The 24,617-nt window shown below is 44.8% G+C and overlaps 2 protein-coding genes and 1 long non-coding RNA gene across 10 annotated transcripts in view; 2 read left to right on the plus strand and 1 right to left on the minus strand.

Moving 5' to 3' along the window:
* The window catches only part of LOC141098413 (putative protein ARB2BP), a 99,599-nt gene extending 99,352 nt beyond the window's left edge, over nt 1–247 (minus strand). For all 7 annotated transcript variants that reach the window (XR_012234225.1, XR_012234223.1, XR_012234226.1 and 4 more), the window contains exon 1: nt 109–247. The gene's annotated coding sequence lies outside the window, so the exon portion shown is untranslated. The remainder of the gene's footprint in view (nt 1–108) is intronic.
* Nucleotides 205–24,617, plus strand: part of SENP7 (SUMO specific peptidase 7) — a 126,722-nt gene continuing 102,309 nt past the window's right edge. The window contains exons 1-4 of one of the 2 annotated variants that reach the window (XM_073586182.1): nt 205–404; nt 1,283–1,361; nt 4,927–5,034; nt 16,461–16,555. In XM_073586182.1, the coding sequence (XP_073442283.1) occupies nt 1,296–1,361; nt 4,927–5,034; nt 16,461–16,555 (269 nt within the window). In that variant the 5' untranslated portion in view covers nt 205–404; nt 1,283–1,295. The remainder of the gene's footprint in view (nt 405–1,282; nt 1,362–4,926; nt 5,035–16,460; nt 16,556–24,617) is intronic. The other variant, XM_073586181.1, reaches the window with a different exon arrangement.
* LOC141098414 (uncharacterized) lies at nt 16,567–24,613 on the plus strand. Its single transcript, XR_012234227.1, has 3 exons — nt 16,567–20,017; nt 21,171–21,414; nt 21,518–24,613. It is a non-coding gene; the product is annotated as an uncharacterized lncRNA (long non-coding RNA).

Consider the following 24,617-nt stretch of genomic DNA (forward strand, 5'->3'; position numbering starts at 1 on the left):
GCAGGCGATCGCAAGCCTCCCCCCCAAAAAACGGCCCTGGTGACGAGCCCCCACACCACACACTGCCCCCCCACTGTGGCCGCTACACCCTCATACAGAGTAACTCACTTCTCTGGAGGTAAGGACTACAGTCACGTGATAGGAGTGCGGAGCAGGTCACGAGACCAGTTTCATGACGTCGCCTGCCTACGTCACTTCCGCAAACAGCGCCGACGAGTGGTGGGCTACAGCTCCATCTTGGGGGTGGGCGCAGGCCGCACTTGTGTTGGGGGCTCTGACAGTTTCTCCTATCGCTGCGTTGTGTGACAAGCCGTCGCTTTATCCCCGGGAGTCGCTGACGTCACTTTTTATAATTTGCGGCCTACCTGGACGTGATGTGAAGAGGCTGGAGCTGCGGCAGCCGTGTATGTACCTGCGGGCGGCCTCACTGTAGATGCTGGTGTGAACTGGCTGCAGCGCTTTATGAGCCTCAGTCACGCTGCTAGTGTCCGGGTCCCCCATAACGGCCGGTCCCGTGGCAGGAGCAGCGCTCTGTAATCCGGCCATGTGCGCGGTGACTGACTCTTAGGCTGTGTGCACACGCTGCGGATTTAGGTGCGGATTTTGTAATTACCTGCAGATTGCTCTGTGGTTTTGCCCTGCGGTTTTTCATCTCCTCAATGGTGGAGATAGGAAACCGCAGCGGAATCCGCAGAAAGAATTGACATGTCAATTCTTTATGCGGATTTAAAACCGCAGATAATCCGCGCGGAAAATTCCGCACCGTCTGCACTGCGGTTTTTGATTCCCATAGGGAATCATGGTACTGTACACCGCAGCAGAAACTGCTGCAGGTCCGCAGCGGCCAAATCCGCTGCGGAACCGCAGCAAAATCCGCAGCGTGTGCACATAGCCTAAGGCTGAGTGCACACGTACTTTTTTTGCCCTGCGGATTTCTTCCTGTTTTCTTGCGGTTTTTGTGCGGTTTTCCACTGCGGTTTTCCCCCCTGCGGATTTGGAGACCGGGGAGGTGGAAAACCGCACAAAAGAAGTGACATGCTGCATATTTTGAACCACAAGAAAACCGCGCAAAAAAATCTGCAGCGTCTGCACAGTGGTGTTTTTTCTATTGATTAACATGCTACTGTACATCACAATGCGGATATGCAACGTTTCTGCGCGGTAAAATCCTCTGCGGAGCCGCTGGATATCCGCATCGTGTGCACATGGCCTTAGCGCTGCATCCTCGCCTTCGGTGGGTGACATTGTGCTGCCCAAGTGACATGTTCTGTTCTTATTGCAGGGGCCGGGGAATCATGATGGATAAACAGAAAAGGGAGCCGGCGCCACCAGCGTCCTCAGAGGTCGTGAAGAATAATACAGTAAGTATGGGTCAGACGTTAGGGTGGTCTGCTGTCATCTCGGGTGGTCCTCATTCAGACAGCTTTGCCTGGATATGTATAGTTTATTGTGCCTTACTCACCCTCCCGGGGTCCAGTGCTGAGTCGCCGCCGCCGCCGCGCTGCTGTTTGTTGCTTGGCTTTATTGCTGACATCACTGGTCAAGCTTACTGGCTGCAGAGATGTGTAAGTGACTCAGCGCGTTCTCCGGCCATGCTTGGGTGCTAACCGAGTGTCTTCGGTGTGCGCGGATAATATTCTCGAGTCTCCGTGGCTGCGTGTCTCACGACTGTTGGACAGCTGCAGGGGTTACCTGTTTGTTAGACAATCCATGTGTTGCAGCTGTTGGACAGCTTTGAGACATGCAGCCGCGGAGACTCGAGAATATTATTCAAGCTTGTTGAAGACACTCTTAGCCCCCGAGCGTGGTCGGAGAACATCTGATCACAGCACGGTAGCTCATCAGTAGAAGTTATCCCTTCTTTTAAAGGGGTGATCCGGAACTTTGCCTATTTTTCTCTCTAGTTGCTAGCTACCTGCCTGTTCTGTCCAGTGCTGCTCTCTGCCAGCTCAGAGCCCTGACGGACCGCTCCTGTAGGCGATTCTGCAGCTGTCGTTGATAGAGCAGCTGCTTTCTCTTACCCCCTTCTCTGTTGATGGGACGTCGCTGCCAATGTCATGCTGATTGACAGTTGACTCCCTGCGGCCTAACTGCAGAGAGCTAGCTGTCAATCAGCTTGACGTCAGTAATGACGTTCCACCGTCAGAGCACATTAGAACAGATTATCTCTTCGTACAACAGGCAGGAAGATAGCAATTACATTCCTGTACATTTTTAGCCCCCTAGGGAAAAATAAGTGAAACTATAATTTCTAAACGCGCTACAAACCTTTTAAAAGGATCCTGTCTTGATCCATGCTGCCCAAATCTTGAGCAGCGTGAATCAAAACCTGGCATGATTGCAGCCAGGTATATTTTTCTCTGAAATGCACAGAGCTTCAGAAAAAATACACTTGAATATTTTGGCCAGAGACTAGACTAGTCCGCCCCCAGACAGCTTTTCTCAGCTCTGCTAGTGGTGGTTGACGGGTCCCTCGCTATGGGAGAGCATTGTTACAGCCAACTCCTAGTGATTATCTTTAAAGTATATATTTTTTGAAACAATGGAGGCTCTGATTCTTGCCACCCACGGTTTGGGTAGTATGAATCAGGGGACAGATTCCCTTTATATTCCTGATTAAATTGACATAAGCAGATTGCTGAGTGTACAGGCCCCGTCACACATAGCGACTCACCAGCGATCCCGACAACATTATCAACGTGTCAGGATCGCTGGTGAGTCGCTATGTGATCACTGGTGAGCTGTCAAACAGACAGCTTCACCAGCAATCAGCACCAGTGACGTCAAGCGTGCGGCGTCGCTGTGTACTTTAGTTACCAACACGCTGATGCAGGGAGCTGGTAACTAAGGTACACATCGGGTTTCTAAGTGACGCACGTCCCTTAGATAGCTGATGTGTACATTAGTTACCAGCTGATCGCTGGTCTCCCGCCTGTCACACGCAGCGATGCGTGCTGGCTAGCGGGAGACCAGCGATCAAAGAAATGTCCAGGGCTTTCCAAGAGCGATCAGCGATACCGGCAGGGGGGCTGGTCGCTGATCGCTGTCACACACAGCGATCTCGCTGGTCAGATCGCTGTTGTGTCACAAAACTTGTGACTCAGCAGTGATCTCGCTAGCGAGATCGCTATGTGTGACAGGGCCCTAATACCTACTATCACAGTAGAAGGGAATGAATGGGGTCTGAAAGTTTAATGATGTAAGGGTAAAAACAAATCAATAAATTGGAAATTTCACTTCTATGAACATTCGGCACTATAATTTTATACATAAACTGGGTGAATACCGTAATTTACGGATTATAAGACACACTTTTTTTCTCCCAAACTTTGAGGGAAAATGGGATGAGTCTTATAATACGTATATACCTTACCGGTACTGTTGCTGCAGGATGGGATGAGGGGGTGTCCGGCAGTGCTGCTGCGGGTGTCTCCGGCGGTGCTGTGGCTCTGCTGACATTTTGTGACAGGCCAGAGCCCCGGCAGTTCCATGGTTTCCTGTGCAGTGGACTCCGTAAAAATGGCTGCCGGGGGCGGCCCATGCTCAAATGAGATTTCAGCGGTCAAATCTCATCTCTCGAGATCTTGGTGCCCAGATCTCCATCTGCGCATGTACCGCCCCTGGCGGCCATTTTGCCGGAGTCCACCGCACAGGAAACCATGGAGCTGTCGGGGCTCTGGCCTGTCGCAAAATGTCGGCAGAACCGCGGCAGCGCCAGACACCCGCAGTGACCCACAGCACATCGGAAACACCCCTTCATCCTGGCCTGCAGCATCATCCCACTCCCGCCGCCTCCAGCAGCGACCCTGGGACCCCGCTTCACTGCAGCCACCCCCCCGGTAAGCAATAAGACATATGGATTATAAGAAGCACCACCATTTTATTAAAAAAAATTTTTTTCTATTTTTCTCCTCAAAATTTGGGGTGCGTCTTATAATCCAAAAAATATGGTATAGCCTTATCGAAAGCATCACTTGTTAATTACTTGTACATGAGACAGACCCATGACAACACAATTTACCTTATAATAAATCCTCTAAACTTGGACCCTCATGTATCTCTGGTTGATTCTTTAATGAATTAATCTATTTTTGTTATTTTTCCCATTTTGAATATAATATATGCTTTTAGGTGTGACCAATGTTTTTGTATATTTGCATGTAGTGTGCAAGTTTCTATACTGACCATTGACATTAAATGAAATGTCTCCTTTCTCTTTTTATCTTGCAAATTGCAAACAGTCTTGCATAATAAAAAAAAATTAATGTATACTTGATCCCATGAGCTCCTCTGAAAGAAGGCCACTGACACTTTACATACCGTATATACTTGAGTGTAAGCCGACCGTGTATAAGCCAAGGCAGCTAATTTTGCCACGGAAAACTGAATAAGCTTATTGACTCGAATATAAGCTGGGTATGCATTATCCCCTCATCCCTGTCCTGCTATGTGTGGCTCTCCCTGTTGTATGCATGGCTCCCCCAGTCTCCCCCTTGTATGCATGGCTCGGCGTCCTCCCCCTTGTATGCATGGCTCGGCGGCGTCCTCCCCATCTTACTCGCCCTCCTCCGTGCGTCGCAGCATCTCCGATGTTCTTGGTTCCAGCAGCTTCTTCCTGTGCTGAGCGGTCACGTGGTACCGCTCATTAAGGTAATGAATATTCCCTCCATGCCTATGGGAGTGGAGACGTGTGCATATTCATTACCTGTGCTGAGCGGTACCACGTGGTTGGCGTTTTCAGCACAAAAAAGTGCTGAAAATTTCGTCTTATACACGAGTATATACAGTATATTCTTTGATGTAGATATCCGGTATTTTCAGGCCTTTTCTCTTTACGTTTTATTTCTGTGGCCCAATTTGAGGCGATTTCCCCTTTCTTGTTAATTTTAAGTTATTTTAGTATATTGTTCTTTTGATTTTTCACAGTTTAAAATTCCAAAGAAAAAAGCTGGTGAAAGGTGTGAAGAAGTTCAAGCGAGTTCACCTTTAACTAGACTCTGCAAACCTGATTTCAGAAATGTCACCGACCGAAAGGTAAAGCGTAATGTCTGCAACTAAGGCTATGCGCGAACGTTACATATTTGCTTGCAGAAATTTATGCAAGCTTTCTGCATCTCTTGGCAGAAAAATGCAGCGGAAAATATGCGTGTTTTTACATGTGTTTTTGTAAATCCATAGAGCTAAATAAAGATATATTAGTTAAAAAGAAAATAAGAATTGAGATGTCTTTTCCTTGTTCACCTCTTCGGGGTGTGGGCTCCCACATAATTTTCATAACCAGCAGAGTGAAATCTGAGGGCTGATGTTAATATTCTGGGAAGGAGCCAATAGCCATAAAGGTTCCCAGGCTATTAATATCAGCTCACAGCTGTCAGCTTAGCCTTTACTGGCTAGTTTACAGGGGAACCCCAGAAAAAAATTTGCATGAGGTCCCCCTATAAAATCGAACCAGCAAAGGCTAGACAGCTGCAGGCTGATATAAATAAGGGGAAGGGGCCATGGATATTGGCACCCCCCCCAGGCTAAAAACATCTCTCAGCCGCCCTAATTCTGGCACTTAGCCTTGCTCTTCCCACTTGTCCTGTAGTGGTTGCAAGTGGGGTTCATATTTGTGGGGTTGATGTCACCTTTGTATTGTCAGGTGACATCAAGCCCACAGGTTAGCAATGGAGAGGCGTCAATAAGACAGCTATCCATTACTAACCCCCATAGTGATATTGTATAAAACATAGACACCCAGAATAAAGTCCTTTATTTGAAATAATCACACAGACTCCTTTATTGAATCTAAATTTACCATACTTACTGAATGCCTAATCGCCGACGCCCTCGTCTACTGCAAACAATCATAAAATAATAAACCAACATATAATACTATCCTGTCCAACGTAGTCAGTTTAATACTGCGTGTCCCACGGCGATCTCACGTGAAGAACATTCACGTCGGGAGATGTGACTGCTCTACCTGGCCTCCGGCGATACACTGACAGGAAGTAATCGCTCCCGCAGTGTATCACTGAGATGCCGTGAAAGTTTACCGGAGTTCATCAGCTCCGGTGCTCTCACTTATGTCACCGCTGCATGAGAACCGGAGTTGATCAGCTGATGAACTCAGGTAAACTCACGGCCTCCAGTGATACACTGACGAGGTAATCGCTCCATCACTGGAGGCCGGGTAGAGCAGTCACATCTCCCGATGTGACTGTCATACACGTGAGATCGCAGTTGGACACCCGGTATTAAAGGGAACCTGTCATCACATTTTTGGGCTACCAGCTTAAAATATCCTTTAATTTAGTGTCACTTATGCATTACAGAACTAGTTTTGAAACCCCCGGATATATATATATATATATATATATATATATATATATATATATATATATATATATATATATAATATTATGAAATATCAAATAACCCGGATGTACTATCAAAGAACAGTGAAATAACACTCAAGATAAGATAGTTTTTGGTATATTCTATGGAAAACCATAAAAAAAATCCAGGCAATACTAAATAAATAAATTATACAGTTTTATTAATTACACTAGCAACAAAGATATTAAAAAATGCGCACGTCATAGGACACGTTAAAAAAAAAAAAAAAAAAATCTATTCAAATTGCAACCTACATAAAATCAATAATAGAAGATGGGCCATAAAGAATAAAAGTATATCTATAGACGAAATTGACAATATGAACACAATAAGAATGCCTCCCAAGGTGAATATAATTATAACAAAACACTGAGTGTAAAAATAATACCAGCGATAATTATATAAAAAAAATCACAAAGTGTAAAAATGGTGCCATAATTATAAACATTGTGGGGAAGAAAATAATCACGTGGGTAGTATGCTTTGCCAACTGTGGGCAAAGCAGAAAATCAGTATTGCGCATGCGCCAGCATGAACAATAGCTTTCTGTGTGTCCCAGAAGTATTTCCCTGCCTTTTTTTTGTGTTCCCTGCCGTGTCAGTTTTCTGGCATCAGGGAACACAGAAATGGAAGGGAAATACTTCTGGGATATATAAAGCAATCGCGTATGCCGGCGCATGCGCAATACTGATTTTCTCTAGCAACCTTCCACGACAGCATAGGAGGATGTCTCCACGCCCAATTGGGGGACAGGAAGCACGAGAGGTTAAAAGGTCCCTCCCACCTCCCTCTCACCAGTGACTTTCCTGTCCCCCATGGGGCATGGACAGGTCTGGTATGCTTTGTGGCCGGCTGCCGCAGCGTACCTGGAAGATCCAAAAGCCGGGCAGTGGTGGTCGGTGGCGCCGCCTCCCCTCCTCCATTCTGCTCCCATCTTCTCTGAACTCGGGACCGTTTCCTGGCCCTCCCGCGCTCCCCTATGGGGATTAAAGCGGGCCAGTGATCCCTGACCGGAGGCCTCCTGCAGCTCTCCGGTCTCTCCTCCTCCCCCTGCGTGCAGTGCGATACCGGAAGTGACATCAGCGCGCGTGTCACTTCCGGGGTATGTGGAGGTCGCGCTGTCATGGCAGCCCCCATCCTGTTGCCGGCGCATGGAGCTTGTCAGCGTTGCTGTGCCTGCTCCGGGACCCAGGGAGGAGGAGGGGGAAACGGATGACTGCGCTGAGGGCGGGGTTAATCTCATATTAACCCGACGGAAGACGCCGACAGGTAAGATAAGAATCCCCTGTTAGCATGGACGGGTCTTCCTGCCCTGCGTCTGCAGAGCCCAGCGCTGCCCCAGCCACAGTAAGTGTCTGGGGGGGGGTCCTAATGGTGCGGTCATGGCATAGGTCCTCAAAATGCTTCTCCCCCTTATTCCATAGGGAGAAAAGTCTGCCCATAAGAGCACCAATACATCTAGCAATTCGGTCAAATGTGCCATATGCAGCACAAAATTTCCCTCAAATTGGGAGAAGAAGCTATGTCAAGCTTGCACGGATAAGGTGGTTAGGGCTGAGCTTCCGTCATTGATTGACGAAATCCGCAGCTTGGTTACCCATCAGGTTCAAACCTCTTTAGCTGCCCTGCCCCCCCTCCACCACCTCCACTCCCTCCGATTGTTGGTTCACCACCCCCTAAAAAACGGAAGATTCAAATAGAGGATTCAGAGTCAGAATCAGAAAGATCATACAATTCGGGATCTGAGAATTGGGAACAACCAGGAACCTCTAGGTCAGCTGACCCTAGAAGGTACCTCCTTTCCACGGAATATGTGGAGGAGCTGGTCAGTGCAGTACGTGCCACTATGGGCCTAGAGGATGAACCCGTCACGCAGACAGCACAGGATCGCATGTTCGGTGGATATGAGGGACCTAAGCGAATGGGGTTTCCAGTTCACAGGAGTGTAGCAGATATGATTTCCCAGGAATGGGAGTATCCAGAAAAACGCTACTCGGCCCCTTCAGAACTCCGACATAGATTTCCCCTGGAGGGAGAGGAATTTAGATGGGACATCCCGAAAGTAGATGTCCAGGTAGCAAGAGTGGTAAAAAAGACGGTTCTGTTGTTCGATAATGCATCCCAGTTTAGAGACCCGATGGACCGTAAAGCAGAAAGCCTCCTAAGAAAAGCCTGGGAAACCTCTGCCTTTACTTTAAAATAAGGAATCGCGTCCACCTGTGTCTCTAGGTCCCTCTTCCAATGGATTGAGGAGCTAGAGAGCCATATTTCTCGTGGTACCTCAAGGAGTGACCTCCTTAACTCCCTATCTTGCAGAGAGCTACGGGTTTCCTGGCGGATGCATCAATGGAGATGATCCGTGCCTCTGCCAGGGCCATGTTCCAGTCAAATTCCGCCAGGCGGGCCCTCTGGCTTAAAACATGGAGTGGGGATGTTACATCCAAAGTTAAACTCTGCTCTTTACCCTTCAAAGGCGAACATGTTTTCGGCCCGGCCTTAGACGAAATTCTAGAAACGGCCATAGATAAAAAGAAGGTGCTTCCAGAGCAGAGGACCACAAGAAAGCGTCTTTTTAGAGCCCCTCAGAGTCAGTCATCCCAACCGCGAGGAAAGGGAAAGACGGGAAGATGGAGCTACGCTAAAGGGAGAGGCAGGAACATCCTGGTCACCCAGCAGCAGCAGCAACCTCAAGAAAAGCAATGACTCGACCCCGGTTGGGGGAAGGCTTTTGATGTTTTTTCTTGCTTGGCAGTTGATTTCCAACAGCCCCTGGGTCTTCAGTGTGATCAGAGAGGGCCTTCTGCTAGAGCTCGAATCCTCCCCCCCGCGGGGTATAAGAGTTACCTCCCTACCACCTCGGGAGATCCCAGCATTAAAATCCGGCATTCGGCTTCATCTACACTCAAAAGCCATCTCTCGGGTCCCTGCGGAGGAACAAGGAAGGGGGCATTATTCCAGATTGTTCCTAGTAAAAAAGCCCACAGGGGAGGCAAGAATAATAATAAATCTGAAAGACCTCAACCGACACATTGCGTACCGCAAATTCAAGATGGAGTCAGTAAAGACCGCCATTCCTCTGATAGGGCCGTCGTACTTCATGGCAACCATAGATCTGAAGGATGCTTATTTCCAGGGCTGTGGAGTCGGTAAGCCAAACCTGCGACTCCGACTCCTCAATTTCCCTTACACCGACTCCAGCTCCGACTCCGATTCCCACATATATTGCTTATATTTAAGTGAAAAATGTATTGTAGTACAATGTGAACATCAGACATTTAATCATTTCTATGATCCAATAATCAAGATATTTAGATAGAACATAATATCTATTTATTGGAATACAACTTTAGAACACAAAAAACTGTAAAAAAAAAATTGTAAATATGTAATACGCTGTATACATGTACATGTATACGGTACAGACCAAAGTTTGGACACACCTTCTCATTCAAAGAGTTTTCTTTATTTTCATGACTATGAAAATTGTAGATTCATTCTGAAGGCATCAAAACAATGAATTAACACGTGGAATTATATAATTAAAGTGTGAAACAACTGAAAATATGTCTCATATTTTAGATTCTTCAAAGTAGCCACCTTTTGCTTTGATTACTGCTTTGCACACTCTTGGCATTCTCTTGATGAGCTTCAAGTGGTAGTCACCAGAAATGGTCTTCCAACAGTCTTGAAGGAGTTCCCAGAGATGCTTAGCACTTGTTGGCCCTTTTGCCTTCACTCTGCGGTCCAGCTCACCCCAAACCATCTCGATTGGGTTCAGGTCTGGTGACTGTGGAGGCCAGGTCATCTGGCGTAGCACCCCATCACTCTCCTTCTTGGTCAAATAGCCCTTACACAGCCTGGAGGTGTGTTTGAGGCCATTGTCCTGTTGAAAAATAAATGATGGTCCAATTAAACACAAACCGGATGGAATAGCATGCCGCTGCAAGATGCTGTGATAGCCATGCTGGTTCAGTATGCCTTCAATTTTGAATAAATCCCCAACAGTGTCACCAGCAAAGCACCCCCACACCATCACACCTCCTCCTCCATGCTTCACGGTGGGAACCAGGCATGTAGAGTCCATCCGTTCACCTTTTCTGCGTCGCACAAAGACATGGTGGTTGGAACCAAAGATCTCAAATTTGGACTCATCAGACCAAAGCACAGATTTTCACTGGTCTAATGTCCATTCCTTGTGTTCTCTAGCCCAAACAAGTCTCTTCTGCTTGTTGCCTGTCCTTAGCAGTGGTTTCCTTGCAGCTATTTTACCATGAAGGCCTGCTGCACAAAGTCTCCTCTTAACAGTTGTAGAGATGTGTCTGCTGCTTGAACTCTGTGTGGAATTGACCTGGTCTCTATTCTGAGCTGATGTTAACCTGCGATTTCTGAGGCTGGTGACTAGGATGAACTTATCCTCCGCAGCAGAGGTGACTCTTGGTCTTCCTTTCCTGGGGCGGTCCTCATGTGAGCCAGTTTCTTTGTAGCGCTTGATGGTTTTTGCCAATGCACTTGGGGACACTTTCAAAGTTTTCCCAATTTTTCGGACTGACTAACCTTAATTTCTTAAAGTAATGATGGCCACTCGTTTTTCTTTACTCAGCTGCTTTTTTCTTGCCATAATACAAATTCTAACAGTCTATTCAGTAGTACTATCACCTGTGTATCCACCAGACTTCTGCACAACACCACTGATGGTCCCAACCTCATTTATAAGGCAAGAAATCCCACTTATTAAACCTGACAGGGCACACCTGTGAAGTGAAAACCATTTCCGGTGACTACCTCTTGAAGCTCATCAAGAGAATGCCAAGAGTGTGCAAAGCAGAAATCAAAGCAAAAGGTGGCTACTTTGAAGAACCTAGAATATAAGACATACAGTATTTTCAGTTGTTTCACACTTTTTTGTTAATTATATATTTCCACATGTGTTAATTCATAGTTTTGATGCCTTCAGAGTGAATCTACAATTTTCATAGTCATGAAAATAAAGAAAACGCTTTGATTGAGAAGGTGTGTCCAAACTTTTGGTCTGTACTGTGTGTGTGTGTGCGTATGTATGTGTGTGTGTGTGTGTGTGTGTGTGTGTGTATATGTGTGTATATATATATATATATATATATATATATATATACACACACACACTATGACTTATCTTGGCTAAGATAAAGCCTAGATCCTCAGGCTACATTCACACTATGGGCGTAGCCGGGATCAAACCTAGGTGTGGGGGGGCAGAATCTCATACTGTTCCGCAGAATTTCATACTGCACACCTCAGCTGCTGCAGAACCTCATACTTCACACCCCTACACTTGAAAATAAAGCCTGCACCTTAAGAAGATGTGGTGATGAATGCAGTCTATTTATTCCAACTATCAGTTGATGTTGATGTTACTGAAGACGGGTAATGCCTGTCCTGGGCGTCCTTTTGGGCAGCTATGAGGTGTACCTGACTGGTGCTAAAAAAAAAAGGAGTGTTAGTCTGTGTGCTATCTGGCTTTCATTCTTTTTGGTACAGATATGATATGGATAGACAGATATGGATAAATGGATATATAGATAGAGCAGATTTCTAATCTGCTATTGAAAACATTATCTATGAGCTCTAAAACCTTTCAGGTGATGCAGTTTTTTTAAAAAGCTGATCTGCTTTTGCAACTGAAAAACGTATCCTCAAAAAACGCAGGAAAAACGCTGTGTGTGAATGTAGCCTTAGATCAGGAATAGAACAGTCATTTATAGGACATTTCATAACTTTCCCAAATTTCTATGAAAAAATATTCAGCATATTCTGCATTGAACTGCTGTACCCAATTTATTATATATTTTAGGAGTCGGAGTCGGTCCATTTTATACCGACTCTGACTCCACCAAAATGAGCTCCGACTCCACAGCCCTGCTTATTTCCACATCCCCATACATCCGTCCCACATGAAGTATCTGAGGTTTGGGATTCGTCAGGGTCCGGAAGTCAAGCACTTTCAATACAATATGCTTCCCTTCGGAATATCCTCTGCCCCTCGAGTTTGTTCCAAAATTATGACAGAAGCTGTGTCCTACATCAGAAGCCGGGGTATATGTATTGTACCTTACCTGGACGACCTACTGATAATAGGATCCTCCTACCAGACCCTGGAAGACCAGGTAGCCCAGACTCTGGACATTCTTCAATCATTGGGGTGGATCCTAAATATAAAGAAATCACAAATTCAACCCTCTCAGGAGGTAAAATTCTTAGGAATCCTACTAGATTCAAAGAATCAAATGTCCTTCCTCCCGGAGGAACATCAGAGGTCCATAATGTCAAGAGTCTCAGATTTCAGGGGACAGAGGTCCCTGACCCTCAGGTCAGCCATGTCCATACTAGGGTTAATGACCTCCTGCATCCAGTCGGTGCCCTGGGCTCAGGCCCACTCCAGAACGCTCCAATCCCATATCTTAAGAAACTGGAACAGGGATTACACCTGCCTGAACAAAAGAGTCCAGACCCCAGGAACAGTGAAAGCTTCACTGGCATGGTGGATGGACTGCAAAAACCTGTGCAGGGGAATCAACTGGTCCCAGATCCCCTTAGTTACGGTTACGACAGACGCCAGCAAAAAAGGCTGGGGAGCTGTAGTGTCTCGACAACCATTCCAAGGGTTATGGAGCCAGAAAATGAGTGCAAGATCCTCAAACTTCAGGGAGCTGAAGGCAGTGGAGGAAGCCTTCCGGGCAGCAAGACACCTGGTCCAAGATCAACATATCAGAGTCTACTCGGACAATGTAACAACAGTGGCACATCTCAGTCATCAGGGCGGCACAAAATCCAGCAACCTGGAGGGCCTCTCAGGCCGAATATTTTGCTGGGCCGAAAGACACCTCTGTTCCCTGACAGCGGTCCACCTGAAAGGTACGGCCAATCTTCAGGCAGATTTCCTGAGCAGAAAACGCATCCAGCCCGGCGAATGGACCCTGAATGGAAGAATCTTTCAAATACTAGTCAGCAGGTGGGGTCTCCCAGAGGTGGACCTTCTAGCCTCAGGAGAGAATGCTCAAGTGAGACTACTTCTCCCTGAACCCCAGGGACAGATCCCTGGGAGTGGACGCCTTCGCCCACAAGTGGAGGTTCCGTCTTGCATATGCCTTCCCGCCGGTTCCAATCCTTGCTGCAACCCTGAGGAAAATCCGGGAGGATCAGACCCCATCCATTCTAGTAGCTACGCTGTGGCCAAAGAGGAACTGGTATTCGCTAATCACAGAACTACGGGTAGACGGGCCATTCATCCTGCCCATAGAAGACGACCTTCTCTTGCAGGGCCCTCTATATCACCCAAACCTCTGGGGAATGAAGTTAGCGGCCTGGTTTCTGAAGCCCAGATCTTGAGAGCCAAGGGGCTATCGGAGGCGGTAATTAAAACCCTCCAGAAATCTCGGAAGCCGGTCACCATTGCCATATATAATAAAATATGGAAGAGATTCTCCTCATGGTGTCTGCCAGACCAGCCCGACCCAGACAACCCTAACATTTCCCGTATCCTGGATTTCTTACAGAGGGGGGCTGGAACTAGGTCTAAAACCTAGCACACTAAAAGTACAAGTATCGGCATTAAGCTCCATGTTTGACTGTGACTTGGCTAACCACAGGTGGATAAAAAGATTCATTACATCAGCCGCTAGGCTACATCCAAAAAAACTAGTTTCCGTTCCACCATGGGACTTGAATGTGGTGCTTACAGGACTCACTCAATCACCCTTTGAGCCTCTGTCATCCTGTACTTCTCAGCTCCTCACCTACAAATTAGCCTTCCTTTATAGCAATAACCTCAGCAAGGCGAGTAGGAGAGCTCCAAGCTCTCTCAATCAAGGAACCCTACCTAACAGTTAGAGACGATTCCATAGTTCTCGCCCTTGATCCATCTTTTCTACCAAAGGTTGTGTCTGACTTTCATAGGTCTCAGAATATAACTCTTCCTTCATCCTGTCAAAACCCAGCAAACCCCAAAGAGGAGGAGTTCCACACGCTGGACGTAAGACATATAATTCTCCACTACATGGAGTACACCAAACCATATAGAATCGACCACAACCTATTTATCCATACCTCTGGTCCAAACAGAGGAAAGAAGGTGGCAAAGAACACCATTGCCAATTGGATTAAAAAGGCTATCTCTGAAGCATACCTGGCGCAAAACATCACTCCCCCTGCAGGGATCAAAGCGCATTCATGCTGTCGTGGAAGGTTGCTAGAGAAAATAGAATTAGACTTACCGGTAATTCGGTTTCTAGAAACCTTCCACGACACCACTATTTCCCTCCCTGCATTCTTGGACAAATTCTGAGAATCCTAAGGTAACCGGTGCTATGGTAATCATTTATAAGTCACTGGTGAGAGGGAGGTGGGAGGGACCTTTTAACCTCTCGTGCTTCCTGTCCCCCATTGGTGCGTGGAGACATCCTCCTATGCTGTCGTGGAAGGTTTCTAGAAACCGTATTACCGGTAAGTCTAATTCTATTTTCACAGTTGGGCAAATCATACTGCGCACGCGCAAGATGCCTTTGAAATGCGCACGGGCGAAAAATGTACTCCATCTCCGAAATTCACTGCAAGGAATGCGTTGAGCAAGCGAGGAGGGATGGAAAGACGGAAACGAATACCCGCCCATCGGACTGGACCAAACAATAAACATAGAGCGTGGTGAGGAATAAAAAAAAGTATTTCTGGATGATACATGGTGAGTCTGGGGGTTTCAAAACTAGTTCTGTAATGCATAGGTGACACTAAATTAAAGGATATTTTAAGCTGGTAGACCAAAAATGTGATGACAGGTTCCCTTTAAATTGACTACGGTGGAAAGGTGAGTATATGTTGGTTTATTATTTTTGATCATTTGCAGGAGACGCGGGCATCGGGGATTAGACGTTCGTTGAGTATGTGATTATGCAAATGTTTTGATTTTTTTTTTTACAATTGAACACAGGCGCCGGATGATGAGATTATTCTCCCATCATCGGCTCATGCGGTCTCTGTTATATGTGACAAAAGATGTCTGATGGGACTTCTACTCCCATCCGGCTATGACGCCTAAGTATAATCACTATGGGCTGTTCATCGCATGGGCACGCACATATTCTCTGCCCACACTCTCTTCCTCCTCCTGACATCATTTCCTTTGACAATTTGTGGCGTTTTTGGCAGGAAATCTGCAGCAAATGCGCAAACCTTTTTACACCTGTGTTTTTGCTGCAGATTTGACTGACTCACTTGAAGTCAATGAGTCAAAAACGCTGCAAAAACAATTGACATGCTGAGAAAATAAAATGCTGCAAATACGGACGGAAGTTTACTGATCATGTGCACAACACTTCAGGATAGTCGTTGAATTACCTTGCATAAGTATTCCGTTGTGTTTTTGGACCATTTACGCGTGTAAAAAAAAAAAACCCAAACCGCAATGTGTGCACAATAGCCCAATAGTGCTTCTTTTCAAAGGTGAAAAATATCAATCTCTCATTTGTAGAAATAGGCAGGTATGCCCCGTTTTGGTTAACCGTATGTGGACCTGCCATTGATATTAATTGTCTGGCAGTCTGCAATAACGTTTTAGAACATCGTTACAGCTGACTAGATATAGTCATTTGTATTGTTAACGTAAGAATATTCATACATACTGTTCTGCATATAGTTACTGGTTGTTTGGGATTATATTTATATCATTACCTACACAAATGAGGGCTATACCAAATTTTTGATACTAAGAGTACACATTAATGTTTAACCTTTATCCGGGTGTACCCACCTATTGTCTCTACCAGTGGTGTTTTAATTTTTTAACTTTTATTTTACAAAGTCTTTAATAAAAATGCATGTTTTTAAATGTTTACAATGACCTTGTGTAAAATTTTTTTTGTTTGTTTTTTTTGTTTTAACTTTATGGCCATAGACGATAATTAGTTTGGTGTATCTATTTGTTTATAGTGTTACATTTTACTCCAGCACCCCAAGTAAGGGAGAACACACTGATTATACAGGATAGAAATTGTACATGAGTCTTAGAATTATCCTTTTATCTTACTATGATATTGATTTTTATTTTTCAGAGACCACACAGCTCAGCTTATGAAACACATAATCTGCCACGGAATAGAGGGACCCACACGTATTTTCCTTCCACTGCTTCCTGCAGGTCTATGAGGTAATTTTTTTTCCAAGAAATACAAAATGTAAAAGGATCAGCCGACTTTTATTTTCTGCTTTAGGATTGAGTCTAAGGCCTGTTTCACACATACGTATTTTGACGTCAGTTGCAATCCGTGGAAAAGGCGGAAAATGGATCCATCTCCGTTTTGACACCAATGTGTGCCACCGGACCGTTATTTTGATGGATCCTGCGAACTCTGAATTATAAAGGAACCGCAGCCTGGAAAAGGGGGAGGGGGAGGGAGAGAGAGTTTTTACACATCCCTGAACGGCATTCAGGGTTGACAATGTTCCTGGAGCAAAGGTCCCGGGCATGCGCAGTTCAAAATAGCGGACCGTCAAGAAAATAAACCTTGCAGAGTCCGTCTCATCCGCCCGGGAGACGGTAAAATTTGGGCAGATCCGTCAAAAAACGGGTGTGACGGACGACCGTCAGTCAAGATCCGCCACTAATGTAAGTCTATAGGGGAAAAAAACGGATTCGCCCCTTTTTTGGCGGATCCGTTTTTTCCCGAAATTGAAACAGGCCTTAATGTCACACAGACTTGTATTACTCTTTTATATATGTGCACTTTAATCTACAAAAAAAAAAATCTTAATGGCCTTAAGGGTGAATGGCGTAACGAAACAAAGGAGGGCACCACCGAATAGGAATTTGGGATACTCCTGCAGTCAGTAAAAAACATGCACTATACAAAAGTAGAAAAGCTACTGACCAAAGAAGAGCAGGGATCACCAAAGAATATAGTAAATTTTATTGGACAACCATGAACAACACCATATAAAGACATTTAAAAGTCATAAAACATGACAAGGCATACACAAGGCTCATGATAAAGCCAACAAGACATCCCCCACAGCTGAAAGAATGGCTGAACAGTTAAACGTAATGTGTGAGTAATATAGGTGACAGGAAAGGAGCAGTTATTGTAAAAGTATATGATATACTAAATAGATCAAATTAATGTTAGTATCACCATCCCCTATCTGTAACAGCAGTGATAATGGTTGTTTACCCATAAAGATGAACACATCACAGTGCTATAATAGTAAGAAAAAGGCATCAGAGATGCACACAAAACAGATAGTGGGCAATGGAATCAAAAACTCACAATTAATATAAATACCTCAAAAAATGCCCTAAGGAATAACCAAAGAATTATATGAAATATTTACAGTATAGGAAGGTACAATAGCATATAGTCTAGTGCATACCAATAAATGAACCACGGTCCTGGTGGACTCAAGCCATATCCAGCAATGCAGCAGCAGTGCAGATAGAAATTTACGGACAGGCTAAAATAAAGCCAAGGTAAATAGAGAACATACCACGCATCATCTAAAAATGGAGATGCAAAATTTAAGAGAAAGGTACTGCCCGCACTATCCTGGTAACATTCCTATACATGGGGGAGCTTGTGGAGTGCCTGACGCGTGTCGCCACCGCAAGGTGGCTTCGTCAGGGGCTGAAGGGTATGTGCAATGGAAGTCATATAAATATGCTCCATAATAAACTTAATAAATAGCAGCTGAGGCAAATTACCTTATCAGACGCATTGGATGGAAGCACGAGGACGCGCCGTCAGACAGAGACCAGAGGTATGACCCGTGACACACCTTCACTTCCGGGTGAATGCACGTGAGTTCATTAGAGGTGCCCGGCATGACAAATCATACTGCGCATGCGCAGAAAAGATGGTAGTCGTGGTAACCAGAGGACGCTAGTGTTAAAGATGATCCAATACGATAAATCATTGAAAGTATGACCACTCACCACTGCGCAGATGTAAGGAAAGTAGTCATCACACTGGTTATAGACCTGCTCGGTCACATTAGATGAGAGCACGGAAAACGCGCCATCATATAAAAATCAGAGGTATGACCCGTGACACACCATTACTTCCGGGTAAATGCATCTACGTTCATTAGGAGTGCCCGACATAGGCAAGTCATACTGCGCTTGCGACGGAAAGAGATGGTTGTCATAGTAACCAAAAAGACGCTAGTGATTAGAATGAACCAACATACTGGATCATTTAAATGTATGTGACATAGCAATTCCCTACTGCGTAGGTGCAGGGGGAGTAATCATCGCAGTAACTATAAACGCTAATACTTTAATTAATCCAGCGCACACATAAAATAATCCAAGAGAAGGAGTACACACAAATAAACATGTTATCTCCCGAAAAAATAAACAGAAGATAATATAATGTGAACAAGACATAGAATAGTTAAATATTAAATGAACATACAAGGTGCTCATTGAGCATATAGAATACTACCTGTAAAGAAGGGGAATCGATAATCAGATATTGTAAAAAAAAAAGAGGGTTGGAAAAGGCGCTAATATAATGGAGCTTCCAAAATGAAGCAATTCCCCATACACAGATATAACGAGGATTATAGCAAAAGAGGTGATGACACTATTACTTCAAGTCACTATGATGCAAGCAATTATCAATGCGCATGCACGAGTCGGACACGTAAATTCAAACAGATATTGCGTATTCAAAAGTTTTGGAAGAATGTTCTCTGCTCAGATGAGACAAAAGTAGAGCTTTTTGGGCAAAGGCATCAACATAGAGTTTACAGGAGAAAAAAAGAAGCATTCAAAGAAAAAAACACGATCCCTACAATCAATCATGGTGGAGGTTCCCTGATGTTTTGGGGTTGCTTTGCTGCCTCTGGCACTGGACTGCTTGACCGAGTGCATGGCATTATGAAGTCTGAAGACTACCAACAAATTTTGCAGCATAATGTAGGGCCCAGTGTGAGAAAGCTGGGTCTCCCTCAGAGGTCATGGGTCTTCCAGCAGGACAATGACCCAAAACACACTTCAAAAAGCACTAGAAAATGGTTTGAGAGAAAGCACTGGAGACTTCTAAGCTGGCCAGCAATGAGTCCAGACCTGAATCCCATAGAACACCTGTGGAGAGATCTAAAAATGGCAGTTTGTAGAAGGCGCCCTTCAAATATCAGGGACCTGGAGCAGTTTGCCAAAGAGGAATGGTCTAAAATTCCAGCAGAGCATTGTAAGAAACTCATTGATGGTTACCGGAAGCGGTTGGTCGCAGTTATTTTGGCTAAAGGTTGTGCAACCAAGTATTAGGCTGAGGGTGCCAATACTTTTGTCTGGCCCATTTTTGGAGTTTTGTGTGAAATGATCAATGTTTTGCTTTTTGCTTCATTCTCTTTTGTGTTTTTTTCATTTAAGACAAATTAAATGAAGATAATAATACCAAAGAATTTGTGTTTGCAATCATTTTCAGGAAGAAACTGAGTATTATCTGACAGAATTGCAGGGGTGTCAATACTTTTGGCCACAACTGTAGATCTGTGTGTAATCAGCATAAAGGTGATACTGAAAGCCGTGAGATTCTAGAGGTCGAAGGTGTAAATGGAGAAGAGCAGGTGCCCTAGGACTGAGCTTTGCGGGACTCCGACAGGGGGCGAGGTGAGGAAGTGGTGTGCAAGTGGGAGACGCTGAATGTCCGGTCTATTATGTATGACGAGATCCAAGGAATGGCCAAGTCTGTGATGCCAAGAGATGAGAGGGTCTGTAGTAATAGGGAATGGTCCACTGTGTCAATAGCAGAGGACAGGTCCAGGAGGAGGAGGACAGTCGTGTCGCTGGACCTTGGTGGTTAATAGGTCATTGGTGACCTTAGTTAGGGCAGTTTCAGTGGTGTGGTGCAGCCGGAAGCCAGATTGTAAGCGGTCAGAGGGAGCTGTTCACTGCACTATTCAAAATATATGGAACAGTTGAAGATTGCCAAGTAGAAAGTTTAAATTTCTGTGTCAGCCTCATAGCTACCATCCATCTTCTACAATTGTATATACAAAATACCAACACAATAATAAAAATGTAACATTTAGAAGCAAAACAGTAACAATACTGTGACATGACAAGAATCTGCATAACTCATCATGTGCTAAATAGCTGCAAGACAAATTTATGTATGAAATAGCCAAGATGATTGTCTATAAAATGATGGTAGTTTCATGTTTGAAGCCGTAGTGGATGGTGAGACATGCAGCCTGAAAGTCAAAAGTTCAAAACATTCTTGCCCTTTTGCTTGTTGGTGTAATTTGTGCGTGATATTTGTAATTTTTTGCGACAGATCCTGGCTGTTATCTCCATGACAATTTTTCTCCTATGCCAGCATTCCAGATTGCATGTCAGACCCTTCCCACAGTCCCCATGCTTAGGCTAGGTTCACATTAGCGTTTGTGCGCAGCGTATCATCTGCATGTGCAAATGCATGCCAAAACACATTTAAACGCATGCTTACACTGCATTTTTTTAGCAGTATCAGCTTACGCATGACTCAAAAAAACGCTGCATGTGCATGCGTTTGTATGCGTTTTGGCATGTGTTTGCGTTGTTTTTGTGCATGCGTTCGGAATTTCCAGGAGAATTTCCTTGACACAAGTCACGTCCAATGGGTGTGTCTCATGGGAATTCTGTATATAGACTCTTGCACAGATGAAATTCTCATCTTTTTCTACTGTATATAGCTGCAAGATGGATCTCGGCGTGGAGAGCTTCTATTGTAATCTTGATTTGTCATTGAAATTTGCCTTTGTCTTTCCTGTGGATTCTGAAGAAGAAAGAAGAGAAAAATGGAGAATACGTCGTCACTACTGGCAACACCCCATCGTTGAAGTCCGAGAGAGCAGTGGAGCCTACCACTCGTTGTACACCGAGTTGCGTGACAACCCGGAGAAGTTTTTTTTTTTACTACATGAGGATGATGACTTGTTGCTACATGTCCGAGGATCCATCAGCAGGCAGTACACACAACTATGTCGAGCAATTCCTGCTCAGGAACGTCTGTTGGTAACCCTGAGGTATGAAATTTTGAAAAAGAAACACATGTCATTAGTATTATTGATAAAAGCCATGTACTGATATATATATATATATTTTTTTTTTCCATTTTCTGTTTGGCAGATTCCTGGCTACCGGAGAGACCTTATCTCTACATTTTCAATTCCAGAGTGGAGTGTCCACCCTTTTTGGGATAGATGCAAACACATGCCGTGCTTTGTGACGTTCTGCGTGAAGAATTCCTCCCGAAACCCACAACTGAAGTCTGGCTGGAAAATGCTGCAAAATTCCAGGACATTTGTAATTTTCCAAACTGTTTGGTGGCTATGGACGGCAAACACATTCGTATTCTGAAACCTGCTGGCAGTGGATCCGAGTATTTCAATTACAAAAAATACTTTGATTGTTCTCATGGCGATTGCAGATGCAGACTGTCGATTTGTCGTCGTGGATGTTGGGTCATTTGGATGAGGAAATGACTCTCAGACTTTCAAAGATTCTGACATGGGCCAACGTTTGTATGATAATAATTTCAATTTGCCAACACCACAACCTCTTCCAAACACTGAAGGACCTCCAATGCTGTTTTGTTGTGGTTGGGGATGAGGCGTTTTCAAATGTGTGCCAACCTCCTAAAACCGTACTCAAGTCAGGCCTTGAATCACAGCAAAAGGATTTTCAGCTACCGACTGACAAGGGCACGAAGAACTGTGGAGTGTGCCTTTGGTTTGCTGGCATCAAAATGGCGCATTTTGGCAACAACCATCACTCTAAAATCTGAGACAATTGATGAGGTTGTCAAAGTGTGTGTTCTGCACAATTACATCCTGGTGAAAAAGCGACAACAATTAGAACTTGATGAACCTGTTGCTACCACTTTGCGGGATTATCAAGCTCACCCTCTGAGGACAACAGTGGAAGTTGCCCACATGAGGGATAACTTTGGTGCTTACCATATTTTTCGCTTGATAAGACGCTCCGGATTATAAGACGCACCCCAAATTTTGAGGAGAAAAATAGGAAAAAAAAGTTTTTTTAATAAAATGGTGGTGCTTCTTATAATCCAGGCGTCTTATTGCTTACCGCTCTGTCCCCGGGGTGCTGTCACAATTGTTTCTTTTCCATTAACCAATAACTTACAATTGGGTTTAGGTTTGGGGTCTGTCTGATGGTGAGATATTGTGGACCTTGGGGGTGTGGAGCTGTGATGATTGTGTATGAGTCAGTGGCGAAGGGGTTGCAGGGGGGAAGGGCAATAAAATGCAGGATTGGCTCGCGGATGGTGTGGTCAGTGATGTCATGCTTTGGACTAAATAATTGGGGAAATGACACATTGGGAGTAGACGACATGTTAGGCGTTGAATGGTGGGAAGGGATAGACTCATTGGAAGCGAGAGAGGCAAGGGAAAGGTGTAGACAGATTTGAAAACAGACACATTGGGAGGTGAGGGTTCAGGTAGTGGGTCCTTTTTTGTGCCACCTTTTTTGCTCCGGGTCTTCATTTTCAGGTGCTTAGCAGAGTCTGTACTGGGCATATGTTATTTTTTTTTTTTGTGGCACCTCTGCGTTTCTTGCTTCAATGTGTGGGAGTAGTGACCTCTGTAGCTTGCTGGCGCGTTGCTGGACTCGGCATCGTGGTCGTATTGAAAGTAGGTTCCTGTAAAGAAATTACATCATTTACCACATAATCTGTATGTAGACTGTGAGCCCTCGCGGGCAGGGTCCTCTCTCCTGTACTTGTGTGTCCCTTGTCTTGCACATGTTTATTGTACTTGTCTTTATTTCCCCTTTTCACATGTAAAGTGCCATAGAATAAATGGTGCTATATAAATGTATAATAATAATCAGTGTCATGTTCACTCTGGGAAGCATTCAGCTCTTCACTGGAGGACATGTTGGAATAGAAGTCTGCAAGAGAACCAGAGTACACACTGCATAACTTGACACACAAAGAGACAGAGTACAGACTGCAGTGAGAGAGACAAACCTTTTCATAGCTTCTATACTCGCATCCAGATTCTTTAGATCAAATTCCAGAGTCTTGATATCAAATCCAGAGTCTTGACAGTACATACAGGGTCTTGTGATCACATCCAGAGCATTGAGAGTTATGGACTTCCAGTGTCCACACCCCCTTTTTATACAGTTTTGTTTTCGGAGTGGCTGCAACCAGTTCCTGGACCTGTTCAGTCTGAAGTACGCATGGACATCGAACGTATCCATGCGCATGTCCTTGCATACCAATGCTTTCCCATAGACAGTAATGCGTTGTTTTGGCTCACTCATCCGCATACGTATGTCTGCATATTTGGCGCCTCAAAAAATGCAAGAAGTTGCGTTCGCTGGACACCACGAAACGACGCACGGGGACGCATCCGCATACAAATTGATGCCAACGCATGTCCTTGCCTAAACAATGTTAAAGATAGGTACGCAATACGCATGTGGAGGAGTACGCAGGCCTACGCTGGGCACAGAAACGCTAATGTGAACCCCGCCTTACAGTGGTGGCAGGTGCACTGCCATGTGACAACTAGCATAGGATCCTGCCAGGGCAGGAAGCGCCTATGAGATGACAGGTAGAGTACCTGACCTAGTTATTTGGTTATCCAGCTTTCAAGAAAGTATGCTAGAACAAATAATAAACTTCTTCTGTCCCCCGACTATATAGAGCTGATGCTCTGGGTGACCACCTTGTCTTCAGTTGTAGTCATCCAGTCAGTGGTCACAGGACATGTTGCTGGCATCATGGCTTTCTGTTGCGTGGTGATATCAGTGAAGAACAGAACATGTCCGCTGCAGCCAAGACATGCAGTCTGCCGGAGTACAAAGTCGGGGAGGACCGTTCTAGCATCAGTGCTGGATCACCAGGGAAAGGATTGCTGTGTAGTGGTTGTTTTTTTTGTTCTGTAACCATTGCTGCTGTTTTAATGTGTGTATTTAGCCTTCATAAAAAATTCACCTTTCCAAGTGAGCGTGGAGGCCTCATTTTCAACTCTGACATATTTTATGCATACTGCTCTATCTTTTTTCTTTGAGTAGACCATTCTAGAAGACCACTTTTCAGTTTTGGGAGGTGGGGGGAGAGTCATCTCATAAGAGGTTTCACTGCATCATTCATTGGCACTAAGTATAGAAAATGAATAACACCTTATGTGACCTATGTAAGAGGTCATCTGTTGTCACTCTAAACTCAGAATATATTCTCCATATAATGTTTTGT

The sequence above is a fragment of the Dendrobates tinctorius genome, unplaced genomic scaffold (assembly GCF_039654945.1).
Source record: "Dendrobates tinctorius isolate UK_male_01 unplaced genomic scaffold, ASM3965494v1 ptg000091l, whole genome shotgun sequence".
NCBI lineage: Eukaryota > Metazoa > Chordata > Amphibia > Anura > Dendrobatidae > Dendrobates > Dendrobates tinctorius.